Genomic DNA, 23,972 nt, shown 5'->3' with positions numbered 1-23,972 from the left:
TATAACATATGATAATGAAATAATTTGGTGTAATCAGAATAATAATGAATACAAGTAGGGAGGAGGAAAGAAAATATACAATTGCTTAGTTCATATTTTGTCGTTGATATATTTGTTGTATTTATGTGTCGGTCGGTTTCGCTGAAAAACTATATTTCACTTCTTCTTCTTCTTTTTTTGCTAAAATCCTTATCGCTACTAGGCATTTCATCATCGGCCAATTAACCACCATATTTGTCTTGCAATGATGACATAACACCATTCGCCAATGAACTCAGCCGACCTGCCACCTTTGTCACCCCTTGGCGCACACTTTCGCGTACATCTTCTAAGTCAGGACCGTTGTAATGAATATCACTTATACCTATATCAGCGAGCGAGCACATACACATACACATGAGACACAGAGAGAAATATGATTAAAAAGCTGAATTGATCGAATTTTGTGGGTTACCTATTTGAAGGCGTTTAACGTACCTCGACTGGAAGCATTGTTTTTATTGTCACCAAAGTAATCGGCCGATGAAATACTGTTGGAACCTTGAAATTTGGCCAAATTTGCCGAACGTTCGAATGATGAAGTTTCCTGTTCGAAAAATTGATCGGATGATATGGCTTTGGCGCCGCCAAATTTTTTTTGCGCATCATTATTTTCATATGTGTTATACGATGTTTTATTGCTGCGAGAATCTAAATTGGTTTTTTGATTTCGGTTCGGCGGTGTGCTTGACGCTGCTGCATTAAACATGCTCGTTACATTGGAATGACGCGAATCGATTATTTCAATTTCTTCGAATCCCATTATGGCTAGATCGGGATCATGGGTTTTTGTTGATGTCGAATACATCGTTGAATAATCGTCAAAAAAGTCATCTTTCGGCTCTTTATCGAACACTTTTGTTGATGTTGTTGTATATTTTGGAGTTGGCTCTTGTGCAATTGTTTTCATATCAGTGAGCACCGAATGTGATACATTGCCACGAACATTGAAACCCATACCAAGACGTTCCATTTGTTTTGCTTTCGTCGGATCGATATGCTTTAATTTTTCCTCTTGCTTTTGAGCTTTCAATGACAGATCTTGGTATGCCAAACGAACACTATTCATCGTTTCGGCTTGCTCTTCTTCGGTCAATTTCTTTTCAGGCACTTTTTGTTGATCGGCCAAATTGGCTTGATTCTCCAAATCAGCAAAATTTGTTTTCACCTTGGTCGCACCGAGCGCACCTTTTTTACCAGCGCCAAACTAAAATATTTCGATTATTAATTTATGTTTGGCTTTCAAATGCGGTAAATTGATTGACAAACACACTTACCCCTCGTTTTGGTTGGACTTTTCGAATTCCGATTGTCGATTTTGGTGGCTCAACTGGAACACTTGAATTCAAGAAGTCAACACTTGGTGCGCCACCAATTGCAGCTGGATCGGATTTTGGTTTGGTCTCTTCTCTCTTCGGAGCAATCTGAAAATGAATGAAATGACGACTTTTTAATGAAACATTCAACACTTTAAATTTTATTCATATTCTATAGATGTTAGTAATGTGTTATAAAAACCAAAATGAAGAAAACAAAACAATAAAATCAGAATAACAAAAGGCAAATGCATACGAACCTTGGTCTCAGCTGCATCACTCGAACTTACAAAATTATTATTTTGTGAAAACCCATTTAGGTCATTTTCACAGTCGGCAAAGAAATCCTCCTCTTCTGCCTTCTTATTATTACTTTCGTCATGTTCATGTGAATCCAAGAATAGCTAAGAGCATAAGAGAAGAGAAAAAAAAAAAAACAAAACAAACCAAAAAGAAAAGAAAATGTGATTTGCCATGCAAAATGTTGTTTTAGACTTGTTTGATTAAGATGATCAAATGCACAAACGCAACACGAATTCGAATCGATTTAACGAAATGCACTTACTGTGGTGCCATGCTGTTTCATGGCTTGCTGAGCAAGATTCGTTAGTTTTTCGCGATAGAGAGTAGCGGCACGTGAATTGTACTTTTGTTGAGCATCAGTTGTGATGCAATTGTGTTGGCGGAAAAATTGTGCTGCATTTGCGTTGCCACCTAATTGCATTTGCCTTAATTGAATCCATGTCCAGTTCGTGTCTAAATTCGTTGAACGAACAAATGTCAAATGAACGCCCAAATTCCGATGAACTGACGAACAATCAATACATATAAATACACCGTACGTCACTGACGACCACGTCGGATTCTTTGCACTGCAATCAAAACATATCTGAAAAAAAGAGAAACACCAATGTTTTATTCAATAAATCGAATGTATTTCCATGGATTTGAGACTATTCGGCAAGGAGAACGATTGTTTCATCAATTCCGATTGCTTCGATTGGGAAAATTACCTTGTTGGTGGGCTGTGCACGAAGCCGATGAAAAACTGCTTCAATATCACTTTTGGATGGTCCACTTGTACTTGCCATTCTTAATGTCAACGTTATTGAATTTCACAATATTTGCCACAATTTTTTTTATCGATTGAATTTATTTGCTAAAAACTAACTGGTGTTTGAAATGCTATAGTTTCTTTTTTTGTTTTTGGTAAATCATAAATTTAATATCGTATGCTACTGGTACTTTATAACGCTACAAACTAATGATTTTATTTGATTCTAATCGGTTCTAATTGTTAACAAAAACAAAATAAAATTGATGGAATAAATGTGTATAGTGTGTATTCAGACAATGTTCGTGATAATATTTTTCTTTGACGTGTACTCGTTTCCAATGCCAAATCATGATGTGAATTGTCTTTGTGGAATAAAAAGCCATCTGGTGGCGACCATTTGCATTAACTATAACTATTCCTGACATTTCGTTCAAATGACTTGAACACACCGATCCGTACCCGTTTTAACATTATTTCGGTTCGAATGTAAATAATTGTAAAGCAATAACCATTGCTTGAATTCTTTTCATTTTTGCGAAAAATTCTTTCATCTTCAGCATACTGTGATGTGGTCACAAAATTGGATTTTGATGGTTTTGAGTAACATTTTCGACATGAAAATATAATACATTTCTGCCAAATCATATGAGAGAGAGAGAGAGAGATAAAAGTGAAGGAAAAAGTTGAACACCTTCATAGTCGCACTCATAAATTTACATTGTGCTAAAGAACAAGTGGTCTTTTTCAAGTGGTTAAACACATGCAATGAACTAATTAATTGGTTGGTACGGTGACTTTGACCCTGTTAAGTGTTCGGCAATTTTTTTCGTATTACCCACATTTGTAGCGCATGATAAGCCCGGAGAAAATTACCACTTGTACTGGAATTGTGCACTCATTGAATTGATAAATCAGAAAACAATGTGTAATAATAAAACAGCAAATGTTTTACATTGATTCGGTGCATTACGAAGTTGTGCAATTTTTGGTTTAAATTGTTTATTGTTCTCTGCGAGTTTTGGTTGTATCTCCGTCTAATATTACATCCAAAATTATTCCAACGAGCTTCGAGCATGTGATTGCATTCGTGTGATTTAAATCAAACATAATAGTTTTTTTTTGTGTTGCTTCATGCGAACAAAAAATCGTGAAAACTCCACAGATGAGCATTTGTCGCAATGTTGGTAAATTAGATCGTGCGATTTTAAAATCGTAAATAAATACATACAGCTGACAAAATTCACCTCGATTTTCAGTTTGAGTGATGAAAAAAAAAAAAAAACAACAACCAATAACACTTTCAACTCACGTTTCAGGTTTTTTTCTTCATCTCTTTCTCAATTTCTTCTTCTTTATTGTTGGTCTTCATCGAGCGCAAATAAAATTAGCTATTTTGCATTCGAACCTACCAACAAATGATTTGTGCAATGAAAAATAAATGGTATATTAGATGGCTTTTAATATGGGCAGAGATACACATGTTGCGCAGATGAAACTCTTTTTTTAAATGTTTTATTTACATGTCGAAAATTATGGGAATCACAAAGAAAGTGAAAACGTATACTATGTATGCTACTATGTGTTCGTGCCGGTTTATTTGATTTATATTTAGAGAGTGAAATGTTTGTTTGAACATCACCATTTTTATTTCAATTGACAAAATGGCTCAGCGAATTGAATTTCAATTAATTGTTAAACGAGCCGCAAATGCTAGTCCAAAAAAAAGATGTAAACGAATCGCATATGTATGTCCATTCTCTGTAGTTTATTGACTTTTATGATGTCACTGGTTCACTGTTTTTGCTTATGATGTAATTTTCTGTTTTCGTTTTATTTTCGTTTCTTTAAAAAAAAAATTGCGTTTTCCTTCTTTTGTAATCGATACATTTCGTGGAGCACTTTCAAAACTTAATGAAATAATAAATGTCAACAATAACAAAACCAACACATAATCATTTCCAAAGAAATGTATTTATTTATTTTCACAAAATTTTTGTTCTTTCTAATTAGACGTGTTGAGCTTTTGACACTTTTCCACAATTTGGAGGGTTGTTCTCGAAAATTCGAGAAAAAAACTGCAGACACCATTATAATTTCTGATTGGAACTTGCCATGTAATTTGCCAAATTTCTCATGTAAATCAGCCAAAGTTTGCGACTTAAAACAACATGACGCGCACTCATTATGGTTGCTAAGCAGTTGAGCAATTTGCATACTCTTGTTTTCATGATCATGCGTTATATTTACTTGGTGTTGGTCATCATGCTATACGACATACACAAGATGCATATGATAAGATTTATACATGCCGCATTCGATTACGCAAGGCTAAATAAACTTATAAACGAGTGAAATTAATTGCATATAAAATAAAGCTTACAAAATGAACAATGTGCGACAAAGATTATGATAAATTTGTACAAAATTGCTTCGAAAACTATATTAACGAAAGGTAAAAGAGAAGAGAGAAAAAAACTGACTAGAACATGAGTCAGTGTCTTTTTTTAAAATCAAATGTGTAAATAGTCAAAGCCTTCATTTTGCACCGACAATGTTTTGTTTATTTATCGATCATCCACAAAGTGTCATTGGATCGATAAATCCTTAATGTATTCATAGAAAAACCACTTGAATGATGTTCAAGAGATGTGCTTTTTTTTCGTTTGTAGGTTGACTTTTGGTCAATGTTTATTTTAAATTTGACTAGTATGTTTAACACTTATATTTGTTTTATCTTCCGGTATGTTATTAACCTATAGATACCAAATTTTGTCTTCGTTTCATTTGATTTTAATATTTGACCCAGCAACGAAACTCAAAATCGTAAAAATTGAATGCGATCGTTGTGTCGTCTCCTAATTGCTTATACAAGAGACAAAACTTAAATTCACTCACGATTCGGTGTGCGACAATAACTATTACGATCACGATTGTTAATTGATGTGGACATCTAACGTGTCATCATATCATAAAATTGTGATTTATGCGTAAATAAACAAAAACTGTTCATTTCGAATCAATTTCGAACGTGCTGTGCTGTAGCATATGCTTTTCACACTTTCAGCCAGTTTTATCTCATTTTTTTTTCACTGCACATTTAAATTCCAGGTCGTGTGCCTTTTGTCTGCGTATATCATCGCATACGATGCATGTGTGTATGCATATCAATTTAGGTCGCCAGAATAATATAAAGAAAAAATTACGATGAATGATCTTTTTACTAGTTGAAAGTGAATTTTTTGAAAACAAAAAAAAAGACAATAAACGCAAGAATTTTCAGCCTTGAACTTTTTGTACCGTTTCACTTTCAGTTTGAAACCATACCGTAAATTGTATAAAAATAAATAACAGCCGATGAATGAAAAACAACCAGAAATGTTATTATTAGCAACATCATAAACTGCTTTCGTCAAAATTAGGAAACCAGTTTCATCCATTTCTATTCCAGTGACCGATTTATTGAGCTGTTTTCAATGAAAGATTATAGAATTATGTTATCCGGCGCACGTAGAAATTTCTACCTGGAGATATCTCATTTCGGTTGAACGAAATAAAAAATGAAAAATATTCTTTTTTTGCTTCTGGCGAACGTATAAACCGAGTGCAGTAAATTATGCATTCGCCACACTGACCGGTCTAATCCGTGCATTTTTCTGTGTGCTCATGCGGTTAAAACAAAACCCAAAAAGTTGAAATTATTTATCGCCTTATCCTACCCATGTTGTTTTTTTTTTCCTTTTATAAATATTTTGTAATCGCTATCTAACGAATGAAGAAAATTTGTTTTTATTTTGCGACTCAAATAAATCGACTTTGCATTGATACTTCGAAGCGTTTTCGCTTAGAGACGAAAAAAATCTGAGCAAAAATTGCCTAATAAAAATTGCACGTGCAATGGACAGAGTTACTTACATTTTATTCATCAGATTATGGATCGACGATGTTGATCGACGCGATGATTATCGTGCACCATTATAATTGGATCACATTAAGATCATGTACAATTTGGTATTTTTTTTTACACGAGGAAATAATTTGTATGACGAAAATTATTTGTTGCGGTTGCTACTGTCTTTGAACGGTATTTAAATGTGATCTTTAATAGCAAATCAATTTTAAAGTATGGGTGATAAATGTTAAACGTTGAATGAACTGTAATGAGTGCAAGTGAAAATGATGCAACTTTTTCGTCTCTGCACACACATACTTTCACATGACTACCATATTAATTCGAAGCTCCGATCTCGACAACGACGCAATAAAAGACGAAAAAAATCACGTTAGATTTGATCAAATAAAGGTGGATCGCAAATGCGCAAATCTGTCTACAACAATCAGTGTCTACAACGAGAAAAACGTTAAATAATTTGAAATTCTATGTATTTTACACATTTATTTTTGGTATAACGGCTGCGCTGAATGCAAATATTGTTATAAGAATGAATGAATGAAAGCATTTTTTTATTTTTCACTCCGTTGAGTTATTACATTTAACAGGTTGACACATAGTCGATGCTCAAATATTTCAAATCGAATGCTCGTCACTGCAACTGGACATAACAAATCACGATTGAACATCTGAGAATAGAAAAAAACTGTAACATTATTAGCACAAAATTGTCTACTGTAATTGGCTAACCATGATATGAATTTGACAATTCAATGCTGCAATCTGAGTCCGTTTTCTTTCTTTATTTTCTGTTTGTTTTGCGGACAATCAAGTGAAACTGTGGCAGAAAAAAAAACACAGAGACAGAGAGAGAGAGGGAGAGAAAGAGAGAAAAAAGGTTGAAAGCGTTTGCCAATTTAATTATTTGATTATCACTTTTGAGGGATTTTGTAATTGAATTATGTCGGTCGCATGATTTATGTTTGATGCATTGTTTTCGTGTGCTAATGAATATGTTTCACTTTGTTGCAACATACGGTAGATTGTCTCTCATCATAATGGAAAAAACATTGTAAAAGAACAACATTGAAATGATCTTGATCCAATTTTTCGAACCGAATTGATGAGTACTATACATAGAATATGCGATCAGGAAATTTTTAACGTCTATTTCATTCCTGTTAATTACTATTGACAATATTTAAATATTTGATCTGTAATATAAGGTAGTAAACCGTGTACTTATCTTCTCTCTGTGTATTATCTTTGCAAATATTTAAATTGATAAAAGACTGGGGCTGGTATGTTCAGCAAATGAAATCCATTACAATATTTATTGTTTTATTCACATACTAGAGAGCCACTTGATGGGCTTTTCATTTTCGCAGTTTTTTAAACACTCGGGACGAACACTAAAACGGCGACAGAAAGAGAGAGAGAAAGAGAAAATGCGTCGTCGCTATCTTTTGTTCGGTTAATATGCGGCAAAAATATGAGGAACAAAAAACTAGCATTGATATTATCGCCACCTTGTTTAGTTGCGCGGCGTTGGCTCGTGTAATGTTCACGTTAATTTATTTGCACATTGTTTCACTGTTCAGACTTCTTTTTTTATAGCGCATATAAATCGACATGATGGTACATGAGACGATTTTATAAAAAAAATAGTACCTGGTTTCAAGTCCAGTTTACGTTCTTCATGTGAATGAGAATTTGGCATCGTAATAAACAAAGATTCCACTCAAATTGATTTACACGTGAAATATTCTGATAACGAGCGAATAAATTGGTTTCACTGGTTTTGGATTATGCACGACAAGTATGACTTGAATTGAATATAAAACAAATCAAACTCTTAGCTATGCTTGAAATATCCATTGAATCCACTTTATACAATGGCGATGATGTTAATTTGAACACAATTTCCGCCATAAGTCTTGCCAAAACGAAATATGTGTACCACTGTTAACTTAACAGGTGCTTTATTCAAATCGATATAAATTTGTTTTCATCTCGTGCAAGCGTCATGAAATTATAAGATGGCTCATTTTCAATAAATACGAGACAATCGCACAAATTAAGGAAAAAAAAAAACGACGTCAATGAGCAGACAACCCATACATTTAATTTTGACCTCGAAATGTTGTACATTTCTTGACTGCACAGAATCAAAAAAATCGATACTATTTTTTTAAAAAACGTTAACTGTATTTTACGATCATGTTAACTGTTTTTCCTTATTTTCACAACCACGTATTAAACATACGACATCTTTAAAATAGGCAAAATATGATGATTATATTTCGATTGATATTGTTTTGTCGATTATAAACATAACGAAAAAGAACCATCCAGCATAATATTTACATGCAAGAATCGAAACCAGTTCCATTTGATATCATTGGAATATTTTTCTATCGATCATAATTCCATAATGTGATTTTCGTCCATGCTAAATTATCATGTTGTTTTGTATATTAATCTCACGATATCCGAATGTCTCAATATTATACATTTTAATAAGTAATTTGTATTCAAGAGGCCGAAGTGCAATTGGTTCATGGAATAGATATGCAAATAAATTACGTTAAATTTCAATAGCAAAATACTATTTACATATTTCATTTTTAAAAACTAAAAAAAATGAGCTTCAATCGTAGCTACAAAGTTTCTATGACATACAATGTTTGCTTTAGATTTCCTAAACACCTTACATGACACACCTGTGTTAAAATTGATAAGAAATATTCAAATGGAAATAATTTACAAACAAAAGTAAAAGTATAAACATGTTCAGTAATTAGAATATAGTTCTGTTTTGTGTCGATATTTTCGATTGACGACTCGATGTCATTCAAAAAAAAAAAAAAATGATTTCAAGTCATAAACGGATTATTAATCTAAACAAAACAAAAGACTCATCCCATAATGCCAAGCCCAAGATCTTTCATTAGTTGACCGCATCATATTTATGTGCATAACAAAATACCGCAATCATTAATGACCAATATATGCGGCGATTGAATGGAATACTAGTGAAAATTAAATAAATAAATACGACAAAACGAAATTAAATTAAATGCTGTTCGGCACACACACACTATTTTACACATACATACAACACAAACATACGCAAGCACGTCCATTCAAAGCATAAGCATGTGCTACGTGCACCAGAAAATATCCGCCAGTTGATATCCATTGTGTCCAGCAGCCACCATTCTACAGTTGTTGTTTTTTTTTGTATATAAGGCCAACAAAATTCAGCAATCAACAACAGTCACTAGACATCAAACAAAGTGAACGCACAGTTGTACTGAGCTCCCAAAAGATTCTGATTCATTTAAAACCAAAACTTAAAACTAAAACTATTATCAACATGAAATTCATCGTATTGGTACGTTTGACAATCATCTGCTATTCTCTAGAGTGTTAAAGTGAACTTTTTTCTTGTTAATTGAATATCATTTTTTTTTCTTCGAAATCACAAATCAGTCTCTCGCGGATAGAGAGAATGTTCTGAATACGTATTATGTGAAATCAAGTTTGAAAATTATGGTTGAATTTTTTTTAAATTTTTCTTTGGAAAAATAATTCGCTTGAAACATTTACGCATCAGAAATTTGTGTTTTGATTAGTGCAAAAAAAATTAAGATTTTTTATTCAATTTATGTTTTAAATTTCGAAAATATCAGAACTGTTCAAATTGACATTTGAATGTATTTAATTTTTTTTTTTTTTTTTCAAATTTTCAGGCATTTTTGGTTGTTTTGGCCGCTGTTGCTATTGTTTCAGCTGTACCGGTCGATGAATCGTTGCCTGAAGCAGTGTACGGCAGCTCGGATAACTACAATCCACAAGAGCCAAGTGAATTCTTCAAATTGAAGAAACTCAAGAAAATCTTCTTCGGTTAGATTGGATTAATGTCGAAACAATTGCATCGATAACGATGGTGATAAGAGAACGCCACCATCCACCATTCTCTATACTCACAAATTTAATTGTTTTTTTTTTTCTTAAATTTAATTGTTTTGATTATTTATGCTGCAAATATATCGCTGAGAAATATTATCCTCATTATAATGGTACCCATAAATGGGAATCGCACCGAATTCTCAACAATATAGAAATAAGATGTTTTTTTGCTTCTGCTCTCCTCCTTTTTATTGTCTTCTTCTTTTTCCGAATTAGAATGCAACAAACTGCACAAAATATTAACACAGTCAATAATATTAGTTCCATCAAATATTTTGTACATACCTTTGAATTGACACAATAAAAATGAAAATGAAAGAAAAAAAAATCAAATCAATGGGTTGTTTATCTCAGTTCTGATTTAATTTTAAAATGTTGTGCTTTTTTTTTATTCGAAAAACAGCGCTGTGCTTGACACACAGCATTGCCTCACACATTGAAAAGAGGGCGTGCGCTTACTCCATGTATAACATTCGATATGTCATTTGTCAAAAAAGCATTGCAGTGTGATGTTCTCAATTCGGACGAATTATCGATGAAAACAAAATTAGTTTATTTGAAAGTGAGAACTTTTAACAAACAAACAAAATTTTCAACGGTCGCCAATCTTTCATAATAAACGATTCGATTAAAATCGTACCGAACAATTATCTGTCGCATATAAAAGTTTATAGTTGTATGAGTTAAGAACTTTAAAAGGATATCAGAATGTGTGTTGTCATTTTTGAATGTGCTTTGTTTTTTTCCCGTTCAAACGTATAAACAAATTCCGATTAAATTGTAATTTTTTGCGAAAGTGTTCGAATTTTACCAACAACTTAAACTCAATGGCAACGTTACAATGTTGCAATTCATATGAAGATGAATCTATTTTACTGTGAAAATTTGCGACCATCATCATCAAATCAACAAAAATTGTTCATTTAAATTTAATTTGATTACGACATTTTTACATGTGTGCTAACAAGAAGTAAGTGTCGTGTGGCTCCAAAAAAATCCAGCGAAATATTTTGGTTAATGATTGATATGGTGGTTATATCACTTAAAAAAAAAAACAAATACCAATTGTGTGTGTGGCAAAATGTAATTAATATTGAGATGATTGCATAACGAAATATTAATGTATTTGTACCTAATCGTACAAATATTAGGAAATCAACGGTATGCAATTTAAATTCTTTAATAATTCTGAATGGCGCTGGCCATTCGGAATTTCAGCACTTGAGTTTGCCATTCCAAATTCTATTGAGAATTCAGGCCAACAAAAACATTTTCTACCTTGTTCATCTCATATCTCAGTATCTGATTGCACGCATTATATATATATATATTATACGAATAACGAAAATGGAATTATGGGAAAAAGGTGTATTGTTTATTTGCATATAGTTGCACTTGTGTTATCTATGGAAATAAGTGTGGCATACAGACTAATGGAATGCGGACATTATACAAATCATATGACACGGGCACAGCCAAACAGGCACAACTAACATCAAACCATCCATGTTGGTATGATTTATCGTGTCGTCTCTGTCGAACCGCTTGCGATGAAAGACAAAAAAAAACTGGAACAGAATTTTTGGTAGACTTTGCGCGCCCATCATGTGACACATATTAAGGCTGTTGCTAACCCTCAAATTATATGAGTTTTCTCTTTCACAACACATTGTGCGTACCATTTTTGCAGCATATCTCTTCGCCGATCACATTTATTAATTTCGCATATTTTATTCCAACGAATACATTTATTTATCTGGTTTCGATGCATTTATTTAAATAATGTTACATGCTATAACGGCAACATTTAATAAGCCTGTTTCCATTTTTTGGTACATTTTTTTTTCAATTGAACTTTGAGGGTTAACAGCAAGATGCTGTACAAAGTGGAGAACGTGTAAATTGGGGGATACAGGCAGTGTTAATCTCGTCGTTGAATCTTGCGTTTGCGCCGCATCGAATGCGTCAATTTGTATACCATCCGTATCACATCTGCGAGAAGAAAAAAAAAGATTTCAAACTTCAAACAAACAAATTTGCGGAATTTTCACAAAAACTTTTCAAATGCAATCCATAATTAAGTTCTGATTCTTGCCATGATTTACTTCATCTTCTTTTTGAGTGTCTGATACTAAGATTGAAATTCTTTCGATTTTCACGTTTTTTCATAAAATTTAAATATTTTCATCGTATTGGCCCATGCAAAAGATGGCGCTGGCAAATATTCTCCAATTCAACCAGTTTTTACACATTTTTGCGTAGTTTACGGCGATAAAATTAATGCTTCCGCTCACCGAAGCTCATTAAAACAATGATTTTTTGCTAAAGTCTTTTTTCGCTTTCGAAATGCTAAATTGAAAGTTAAAAAAAAATCGAATAAAAATCGCCCGCATTCCGCCACACAAATGAAACATCGATATTTTGAAATGTGATGATACACGCGCCATGAAACGAGATGAAAATCCACGAGTCGAGTTGAGTTTTTTTTTGCATCAAGTGACAGTTTGCAACATCGTTTCTCCTGCGTATTTCTCGTTCGTACGGGAAAATTCATATGTGGCGTTTCAATCAATGAGATATAAATCGCATGTTCGTAAATATCGATTCATTGCGCACGCAATTCATTCATCGCATTTTGTAGTCAGTGCCGTTTGAAGCCATCGAGAAGAAGGGATCGGCATCCCGTTACGAGCTCCGTGTCTCGTAAATAATGTTTTTTTTGACGGTACATTCACTTTTTTAACCGTCCCAATTATAATTTTATTCCAGAAATAATTTTATCATCATTTTTCTTGTCAAGTAAAACAAAAAGAAACGATTGCAAATAAAAAAAAGAAAACATTCCACATAACAACAAGCAAAACAAACAAGACACAGAAAAAAAAATATTTAAAACTAACGTAAAACTTTTTAATAAATCGTAATAAAAACCAAAACAAAACAACAAAACGAACCGAACGAAAGAACGAATAAATGAACGAGCTAAACCCAAAGAGATACCAAATTTGTTATAGAAATTCCATAAAAAAAAAGAAGTTCAAAACCGAAATACAAACGAAATGAAACGCAATACAATTTCGAATTAAGCATACAAAGAATTCTTTCCAATGAACTGTGCTTGCAATTTTGCGACTAACAGGAAGAAAACGTTCAGTGAAATTAGAGTGTAACGCGTGTGTATGTGCAATCGAACGAATCAAAGAAACGAATTCAAGAATAAGAACAAAAAGATCGAAACATTTTTTAAAGGAAAACACGTAACAAGAAACAAAAAGAATAAGCATAAAAAGGATTCGAAAACAACAGTCGATAACGTTCCACATCTCAATTCATCGACGTGTACTCTTCGAACCGAAAAGTTCTATTTTTTTCTTTTCCTTTTTTCTTTCTGTTCAAAAGTGTTTGAGAAAATGTGTGCAAGAGAGCAAACGAATTAAGAATGTGTTCAAAATGGTTGCAGTGCCAATGAATAACTCCATAATATCAAATTATTCAATTCGAAACAGTGTTTTTAGTCGTAGCGTTTTATTGAGTTTCTAAAAAAATATATACATATATATATATATATATTTATTTGTTCGCAATCCGACTATTTGACACCCATCGGCCAAATAACAAACTGGACGACGATGGGGCCATGAGCTTAAGCTACAATATCATTTCGAGTCGCAAGTGCGTCTCAATCGTGCTTGCACCATGCTAGCACTGCTGAACCTGAGGTCAATATGCGACCAGGACCTGGGCTGGTCGTGATGGCGCTTGCGTTTATTTCGGGAGCTCGACGAAGCACAAGTCAACAGAGCAATCCCACAATTGGAAGTGATTCAAATTTACCGAAAGAACAACAAACAGGATTCTTAGCTCAACTAAATCCATGGTTGTCTGCTTGCGACGTGGCAAATCCAATAACAGCACCGGATCTTCAGGTAATGTATCCAACAGTTGAACATGCTAGAAACTACCAATCATACCGAGCCCGATATGGTTGTGACAAAAATGAGATTGAGCATCTTCTCCGGAACATGACAATCATCTGTAAGAAGAGAAAAAAAAAAGCATACACTCACACACTCCATCCCTCGATAACTGAGTACGCTCATTCATTCATTCGATTTGCAAGAACTGGCAGAATTGTATTACACTTTCGTTTGAATAACAAACGATTTTGTCGAAATTTTCTGAGTAAAAAGCTTTCGCCACCAATGGAATACGCCATTGGCCACGGCAAACGATGTGATAAAAAACCATGTACCAATATAATCAAATGTAACAAAATCGAAGCCAAAGTAACAAATAGTGTTTCGTTAAATTGGATCTAAGAGAGTGATAGTTGGAGATAGAGAGAGAGAGCGAGAAAGAGTAAGAGTAAGATGTAGTCATAGATTGAATGGAAGAGAGATGCTAGGAATGAGAAAAAGAATCAACAAAGAAACCAAATGAAAAAGTCTGAACTGAGATGAAGACACGAATACAATAGCCATTTTTCGCGGATGTGTATTTGTGTGCTTAAAGCAGCACATATGTATTGAGAGTGTCACTTCAGCCTGCGGCTTGGTATAAGTATGCGAATGTGTATGTATATGTGTAAGTGTGTGTTTCTCTGTGTTTATGGCTGTACGTGTATTGGTATACGAAACACGTTGTATGTATGCGTACATAGTGTCAGTATGAATGGAAGAGCGAGAAAGACTAAAAAGCTTAATACTTTAAAATGCCCATTTAAATGGGTTAATCAAGAGCAGGTTAAAAGGACAAACTTGACACGCTTTCGATATTTATCACTGCATGCTCTTCTATTTATCCTTCTTCGACGACTAGATTTCTCGGTTTCGCCAATTAATTGAAAGCGTTGAATTCATCGTTATTATTTCAAGCGTAACAAACATAAAATGCATAGCATCATCACCGCAAAATATATATTCGTTAATGCACGAAAATGATATGATAAAAACAACGTATGTGTCACACACACACAACCAATGTTTTGTTAAATTAGTTACCTTATTTAGTTTTTCGTTAAATGAATTTAATCAACGCGACGGGAAATCAGCATTTAAATTTCAATGTGAACTTCTTCAGCAAACAAACAATCCTCGTAAGCTGTGAAAAATAAGCAATAAGGAAAAGGAAAAACTGATGGCAATTATCGTTTGTTATTTTTTGTGGTCGTGAATTAAAAATGTTGATGTATATTACAAAGCGCCCCTTGAACAAAAACATTCGGTGTCCTCATTGAAACTCATTCATCGGAAGCAAATAGGCCTTTCGAAATGATTTGTGTAACAGAAACAGACAGGGTTAGACACATCTTAAATTTTGTATTTACTTTGACTTTGAGATAAAAATGAATACATAGCATATTTTTCATTGAAACAGCTTTGATTGCCATAATCATGACTGTTCACATAATCCACATATCATATCGACGAAAAACGTCCCTACTATTTTCCGTAACCAATTGATTGAAATGTTACGAATTATATAATGCGGTTTGGATTAGACCAAAAAAAATCAACTGATATCAATGGCATTTTTCAAAATATCAATTCCCAAAATAATTTTAAGATAGTTTTTCCATGTCATTCTTATACTATTGCCTTCAATCGGCCCGCAATAGCTCGGTTTTACATGCCATGTATTTTGTTAGATTGTTGCAGAAAGATATATATGTAATGGGCTGTTCAACAGAAGAGAAAAAAAAACAAGAGAAAGAGTATTTTTTTTCCTTCATTTCGACCTGATTTCCGTCAAGTATCGGCTTTAGTATTTGTCTTCTTTGCGTGATGGGGTTATGTTTTAAAGAAAACTGATAAAAAGCTTTATGGATCATGTTACATTACCGAAGTTCAAGCTTTAATTGCATTTAGTGTCAGTCATTGCACTGAATGATTAAAATCCAATAGAACGGAAACGTTTTATGAGCTTATGAAGGTTTCACCATGCCCATATCAAGTCCTTTCGATATCCTATTAGCGCGAAAAATACTTTGAAGTCAATTTGCTGAGACATCGATTAGCAGCGGCATCAGTGGCAGCCGTGCCTCGCCACTCCACATTATTATTGTTGTTGTTTAGTTCGGAGGATGTCGATAAATCTCAAGAAAAATTGAAGTGAAAATATACACTTCGTCTTAAGTGAGTAAAAGCAAATGGAATGTCATCGAAGAGAGATAGAGAGAAAGAGAGATAAAAAACGAAGTTTCACGATATGGGTAGAAAAATGAAAAAGAAGCACACATAATAACTGTTAAATGAAATTATGCAAGTTTCATTAATGATGGTGACACAAATAGGTACGAATTCAACATATAAGTTTTATAGAGGCAAATACTTGGTGTGCCACATTGGAAATATATACGATGGTACGAATTTTTTTTTTATTGCGATGCTATTCCACCTAAATATCTAATACATGCACACACACATATACACATACATAACGGCACACACAGATCCGTTGTCGATGGGCGATATGAAGATTTTTCACAGTTGTGTGTATAGATCATGTACAAGAGAGTAACAACAAAAATTGTCGGGATGTTGTGTATGTATGTGCTTTCAGCATGGAAAGTATCAGAATCAACGCATCTTTGGCTGTTATTATATAGCAGCGTTCATAGATGTGTTGGTACATATCTAATATGGATACATAAAACATACACGATTCTTATATTCTCTCTCATTTTTATTAGAAAACTGATTTTTCTTTCTTTTGCCGTTTAAGTAGCCCGTATATATATGCTATGGTACTATATAGGCATCATTTATCCGCGCGTTCGCAGCTAAAAATGATTTACAAGGAAACGGGAAAACGTATTAGAGAAAAACAAAGCGAAACCATTGTCATGAGGGATAGATAAAAACACGACTGAAGAATGAAAATTATAAAATAATAATGATTGTGCTAATAGTAGTAATAATAATAAGAGAGCAGCAAGAATCAAGAAAGCGCACAGTGCATTACCACAATGAAAATGAGTCGAATAAGAAAAACGAGAGGTAAAAAAATGTGGCACACGAATAACGGAGTAACAGTTACACGAAATATGCATGAAATGAAATCAAACAAATCGCACAAATGAAAATAGAACAAATCACAGAATGTATAAATGTAAATCAGTATTGAATGCTGTAAGTATGTAAACAGTCAATTTCGAATCAGTCAAATGCAATTGAATTCAATTTGGATGCAGTGGATATAGAGCGTTGCTGCAATAATGAATATTAGTTTCTGGCTGTTACAACTCTGTTGGTCGTCTTCGTCTATTCTATCAATTTTTTTGTTGTTTTCATCGTCATCGTTCCTTTTTATTTGTTGGCAAATAAGCAAAGAAATTGACATGGAGAAAGACGGGCGCGCATCATCAAATCACAAGAATTGGTTTGAGTCGATGTGGAAAATGAGCACCGAGGATGAAACCAATTTCCGCGCATTATATTCTGTCACATAATGACATTTATAACTATTTGTGTTTCATTGCTTAAGACAATTTATATCATGTCATGCAATTCACGACGAAGAAAAGAAATACAGGGATTGGAAAGCGAAAGAGTGTGCTTACTAAATTGGTTGCGTGGCGAAAATCGCAAAATTTATTGACAATCGAATTAAAAACAATCGTATTCATTTTATGTTCCGTTTTTGCTCACAATAACGTTTTGTCTGTTTTCAATATATTTACTTTTGTTTGCATGACATTCCGTTTATTTCAAATTAAATGTGTAACATTTTCATTTCATCCATTTTTGTATAGGGTCAATGTTCAGAAAGCGGTAGCACACTGCCTAAAAATTGGGTGAACGAAGGTCCTGGGCCACCAACATGCGCGCAGTCCTGCAGTGAATTATATAAAACAAATTCCGCCAGTAAACCAACAGATAGTACTTTAAATATGGATGAGAAAAATCGGTTTTATGAAAAACAACAGTGCCTTGATTATTTGGGCGATGATAAATTGACTTCTAGTCCTGAACAAATTTGTAAAAATTCATCACGTGAAATATCGAACAAATTACGTACATTACGTTTAAGACATTGTTGCGAACGAAATGTTTACAGTGCATTGCATGACGATGGAATGTCAACTGTAACCAAAGGTGGCAGAGAATGCGAACAAATATTACAAAACCTTATTGATGCGGACGCATTAGCTAGTAGGATTACATGTGGACTTAATGAAATTCTATTTAGATATGATTGTAGGCAAGTTTATTCGATAAAACATGGATGCAATGATTGTAAGGTAAATAATATATATATATATATGCTATTTCTAAATCCATTCATTTTCACAATATGCTTAGAGCAGTATTTGAGCTATTTCTTAATCCACGTCAATTGCTTTATTGTATCGAACTGATTACACTCGCGGCTAGACCGTTTAGCGACAGCACACAAACAAAGACACAGTGAAAAGTAATTCTTCGGATCAATTTTAAGAAGTTTAATTATTTAGTGAAATATAAGGTAAAAGCGACAAAAGGAAACAACAACAAAAAAGAAACACAAAATTCAACATTTCAGTGCAGAATGAATGAGTAAGACATAAAGCAAAATCGATAAATGCTTTTATATGAAGACATTTACCGCCGAGTGGTGCTTGACGATTGCAGCGTTGTTGCCATTATATGCATGCATTCACATCACCTAATCGATTTCACTGCGCTCCATACCTTACTCATTTCTTTTGAATTGAAGCTTTCTTTTACGAAACAACATACACGTCAAAACTCTTCACAACCAAAGTGGTTGAATGCAATATTCATTATAATGCAATGATATATTGTTTCTCTTTCATTGTGCTCTCTTTTTTATATTGGGTGTGCATTCAATTTCGATTTCTGTACAAATTATCGCGATAATTAATCGGCGAAAATTACAGAACATCATCGATAAAATGAAACAGATCAAATCAAAATTGACATTGTGCAAATAAATTGTGAGTGTGACTGTTCATAGGTTTTGTACATTGAGACATCACTCATTGTTAATTAGCATTTGTATCAGTTTTCGCAGATTATTTGCGCTCAACGTGCTCAAAGTCACTCAATCAAAAATGTCCTCATGTCAGCAGCCAAGAAAAAAAAAGAAAACTATTTCAAAATAGTAGTACATATCTATTAAGCATGAGTTTAATTACTTGAATTTAACGAAACGATGATGGCCGTGCCGTTCTCATAAAAATGATTTATCCGACAGATTTCAAGATAAAACATGTGCTATTCCTTTGTGATTTTTTTGTTATTCACACATGACATGTTGTAATTAGAGTGATTGAGTAGAGTAGGTTACGTACGATTTCAAAAATACCTCTACAACACACTGATTTTATTTGTTTGGTTTATTTTCACGGTTTCATTTTGATAAATCACAGGAAGCGTATCGCAGATGGGTTTGTAGCACACTAATTCCATATTTTGCTGAACCAATCGATATCAGGCAGAGTCAAAACGAGGAAAATAAGGAAAATACCAACAATAATAACAATAACAATAATAATAATTATAATAATAATGTTAATAATAATAATGAACCCAATTCAAAAAGTCTACGTTCATCGCCGACCGATGACAGAGATGATAAAACTCAGGTTGGTTTGGTGTCTGATGATCCTGTTGTATTTAAAATACTAAATAGGTAAGGCCGAATACAACACTTGTGTTTCCATGTTTAGCGCTTAAATTTCTATATGTTCCAAATAATGATGCATTTTGTTTTCTACACACTTCGATACAAATTTCGTTGCTGCATCAAGGTCAAAACGAAAAACTACTGAACAGAATCGGCGAAAGAGAATAAGACCATGTCTGAAAGTTTGCCAAACTGTTGAAGAACGTTGTCCGTATTTGCTGCCTGGTGACAGATCGCCTGGATACAACACACAATATGCGGGCGAGCCAACATTCCTCTGCAATGGTAAGTGCTTTCCGTTCAATTTTCTTTGGTTTTGTGTTGTTTTTTTTTTTTATTATGGTTTTTCGTCGTCCGCCAATAGCGTATGGGTGTTTTTTTGTTTCTTCTCCAAAATGAATGTGGTTTGGCAACATTTTCCATATCTCTAAATTGTTTCTTATTCCGGAACTTCCGTCAATTAATATAGATCCAAATATTCCCGAAACTGGTGAACAACTGGCGAAATCGAATAACGGACCTGGTAATTGTTGTTACGAGCATTGTGATCCATTTTCCGTTTATGGGGGTATTTGCACATATTGCGATTCAATTGAACCAGATTCAATCGCTGATAGTCCAACTGAATTACAAGTAAGCCAAACAAAGACGCTGGATGAAATAATTGAGCTTAAACAACGATATGATAGCTCGGGTATTGAAAAACTTGAAACACCACCCGAAACGTGTCAGCTAGTGCCGGGATTGTCGTTAACAACATCAAGATGTGAAATTCCCTACTATGCATCCGATTTTGATGCGGACATTTTACAATTGACGGCGGTCACATCAACAACGCCAGCAACAACATTACCAACATCGACAACAGTTGCAGATAGCACGTGAATAACTTTTGTAATCCATAAAAACCTAGAAATTATTTAAAAACAAATGAATTTCTATCGAATTTTTTGTTTTTGATGTACACAACTGCACTGATACATTTCAAGACTTTTGTTCCATCGCGTTTTTGGAACGCAGATATCCATGTGAAGCTCCTCTCGTTTAACGCTGTGCGCCCATCGTTTTTATTATCGATGTTGTGTGTTTGCACAAACAAAAATGCGCTCATAATTTTTGCCTTTTCGCAAACTTTGGTTTTTATTTTCCTGAACAAACATCGAATTGTTGGGTGTTTTAGAGATTCATTGCATCGAAATGTAAAAACTAAAAAAAACTCCACTTCGGAAATAAATGCCACTCTGCTAAATAGCCTCGACCAATGGTTTTTATTTCCGATATAATAGAAGAAAATTGAAGAGACACAAAACATAAGTGGTCTATTCCTTACTGATTTCAACAACAAAAACACCGTTCAGCTTCAAATCTACAAAAAAAAAAAGTTCAACACGCACTGAGACTCATCGAAATAGGTACGCATAAATCAAATTACAATAGCCAAGAAATGGTTCAATCCAGCGCCGCCACCGCTGCCCCCAACCCTTCGGAAAGGATGACAGAGAAGCATCAAAACATCTATCAAAACCGAATTGTTTTCAACGATCATTATCGAACAATATAATTTTGGAATATAGTTTCATTGTGATTTTTGTTCAACTTTTTTTTTTCCTCGGAAACACATGTGTAAAACGCTCATTAAATCGAAAAATCGTTCGATGACCTAGCTATATTTCATTTAGTTTGTAAAACATTACTTATCGAAAAAGAAAAAAAACATTGATGAAGAGTGCAATTATTGAGCACCGGATTTAAGCTACAAAAACACAGATTAAGACCACCACTCTAGCTATGCTCACCACCACCCCTCCCCCCAATGATGTTGAAATATATTTACAAATTTGGACAATATCATGGATCCTGTTGTAAACACTATAATGACGCGTCTAAGAGTAACATGAAAACGAACAACTATTTCGCTGCATGGGCTGCATATTTTGATCGAAATTGCCCAATTCTAGTTTTTATGATAGTGAACAAACAAAAAATTAAAACAAATAACATAAATAATATACAAACAATAAATCATTCGAGACAAAGAGACATGAAAAAAAAAAATGATATTAACATAAACAAATTTTAAGGGAATGATGAATGGCATAAATTAAACATACACTCATTTAATTAAGTTAATGAATGAACACAAAATGAGTGGAACCAGAAATAAAAATTAATATGAAGAGAAAAGAATTAATAAAATTGTGCACGCAGAGGATCAAGATGAACAGAATTCATTAAACCAAAAAAAAGAACAAACTCTACAGCACAAAGAGACCAAATTAAAAATCATTTCTTCAACACACACACACAAATAATAAAAAATAATAATATTAATTGAAAGGGAAAAAATGAATAGAATGAATTATATATGCAATCTTCCAATTATGCGGAAGGTATAGATAAATTGAAAAGTGTTTGAAATTTGTCGGCAATTATTCACATATTGCGATGAATATTTCTAAAAGATGTTTAGAAGTTTTTTGTTTTGTTTGGGAAAAGTCGTAAAGATATAAAAAAAATGATAATAATGAAAGGGAAACATGTATTTGCAATTATGATTTTTAAATGAATAGCTTGGCATGTTTAAAATGTTAAATGCTATAACATAGAAATGAAATTGATACGAAAAAAGGAGACATAAGTAATTTAACATATACGCCCAAAAAATCAGCAGCTACTTAATCGTATTCGAAAAGCTTGAATCGAATAAGAAATGTATGCACATCAACGACGTTCTTCGATCGTTGATTTCTGTCGTTGAAAACAGAACCCCCTACCCCGCCCTAAACAAAAACCATACACACACACACATAAGACAACAAAACACATATATACAACAACAACAACAAAAAACCAACAAATTTGCACCGAAATGCATTCGATAGTCAGTTGAATTGAGTTTTTCTCTTTTCTTACTCGATTTATGGTTTTCCGTATTGATTTCACAAAACAGCAAACGCCGATGTAAACGTGGAGTATATCGATTATTAGTGAATCTCTGTGTTAATGAAAAAAAAAACTATTGGGAAATTTGAAAATTAAGAAAAACAAAACAAACAAAACCAAAATATATATTATATATATTTTTAAAGTTAAATCATTTACGAAAATAAAAACTAATGAAAGTTGGGGCAAAACATCGTTTTAAATCATTAATTATTCGGCGTACACTCTCTAGCTGGATATTTGGTTGTGTTTTTTTAATTTACGTACAATCTCGATTTCTTCTGGATTGATTTAGAGGTATTTGTGCCATTCAGCTCCAATGAAAACGCTAACTTTAAATCTGTAGCTGGTGTTATGACGATACGAGTACTAAAGTCAAATTTTATGACACTAAATGAACACGCGAAGAATATCCTTGAATTTAAAAGAAAAACACACAACAATATATTCAGCTGGACATTGTGAGCCTAATTATTCCGTCAATTTTTTTTACATGAGATAAAAAAATGAAGATAAACAATTGCTGTTAAATATAATTAATTTAATTAGTAAGTAGACAAAAAAAAATGAGAGAAAGTCAGAGAAATAAAATAATAACGGTCATAAACTATTAGAATCATTTTCTACAAAGAAAAAGTAAAATGAAAAAAAATATTTTCATCCAAACATACACACATTTCTTAAGTTCAATAACAAATCTGGGCATAGAAATTCATTAAACGTATTCATGTTCATTTGATTTTCTATTTCAATGTTCGGTACTTTTGCAGATTGTTTTTTTTTTTGTTTTGTTAAAAAAAGAAGAAGCGCAAAAAGTCTATCAGATAAATAACACAAAAAAAGAAAATTCCAAAATTAAAACATCAAATGATGTGAAAGGTGAAAATAGCAAATATCTTTTAGTTATTTAGTTTCAGGCGAACAAAAGAGGATCAAACTTTTTTAACTGAAACTTTTTTTCCACCAAATTTTTCATAAGCATTAAACATCCGATCGGGTTTTAATGTACATTTTATTTTTGTCATAATTTTTGTTTTGGTCCCTATCAGGTTATCAAGTCAAAAGTGATTTCTCGACATTTTTATTTGAATTATAACTTAACTTCAGTCTGTGACTTAAATTA

At 33.2% G+C, this 23,972-nt stretch overlaps 2 protein-coding genes and 1 long non-coding RNA gene across 3 annotated transcripts; 2 read left to right on the top strand and 1 right to left on the bottom strand.

Annotated features, from left to right (window-relative positions):
- Nucleotides 1-7: 7 nt before the first annotated feature.
- LOC116338786 (ADP-ribosylation factor GTPase-activating protein 3) lies at nucleotides 8-2,738 on the bottom strand. Its single transcript, XM_031764253.1, has 6 exons — nucleotides 2,369-2,738; nucleotides 1,921-2,244; nucleotides 1,616-1,759; nucleotides 1,317-1,463; nucleotides 478-1,246; nucleotides 8-364 (listed from the first exon to the last, which is right to left on the bottom strand). Exons 1-6 carry the CDS (start codon nucleotides 2,444-2,446, stop codon nucleotides 222-224), a joined length of 1,605 nt encoding a protein of 534 aa, XP_031620113.1. The 5' UTR covers nucleotides 2,447-2,738; the 3' UTR covers nucleotides 8-221.
- Nucleotides 2,739-9,564: 6,826 nt separating this feature from the next.
- LOC116338628 lies at nucleotides 9,565-10,378 on the top strand. The gene is made up of 2 exons (XR_004200912.1): nucleotides 9,565-9,698; nucleotides 10,057-10,378. It is a non-coding gene; the product is annotated as an uncharacterized LOC116338628 (long non-coding RNA).
- Nucleotides 10,379-12,938: 2,560 nt separating this feature from the next.
- LOC116338834 lies at nucleotides 12,939-23,599 on the top strand. The gene is made up of 5 exons (XM_031764341.1): nucleotides 12,939-14,202; nucleotides 18,030-18,518; nucleotides 19,650-19,912; nucleotides 20,031-20,191; nucleotides 20,376-23,599. Exons 1-5 carry the CDS (start codon nucleotides 14,002-14,004, stop codon nucleotides 20,789-20,791), a joined length of 1,530 nt encoding a protein of 509 aa, XP_031620201.1. The 5' UTR covers nucleotides 12,939-14,001; the 3' UTR covers nucleotides 20,792-23,599.
- Nucleotides 23,600-23,972: the final 373 nt, after the last annotated feature.

This window comes from Contarinia nasturtii, unplaced genomic scaffold, assembly GCF_009176525.2.
Source record: "Contarinia nasturtii isolate CC-2019 unplaced genomic scaffold, AAFC_CNas_1.1 Cnas_scaffold_414, whole genome shotgun sequence".
Classification (NCBI taxonomy): Eukaryota; Metazoa; Arthropoda; class Insecta; order Diptera; family Cecidomyiidae; genus Contarinia; species Contarinia nasturtii.
The sequence above is the reverse complement of the archived record's forward strand: the minus strand, read 5'-3'. Positions and strand labels throughout refer to the sequence as shown.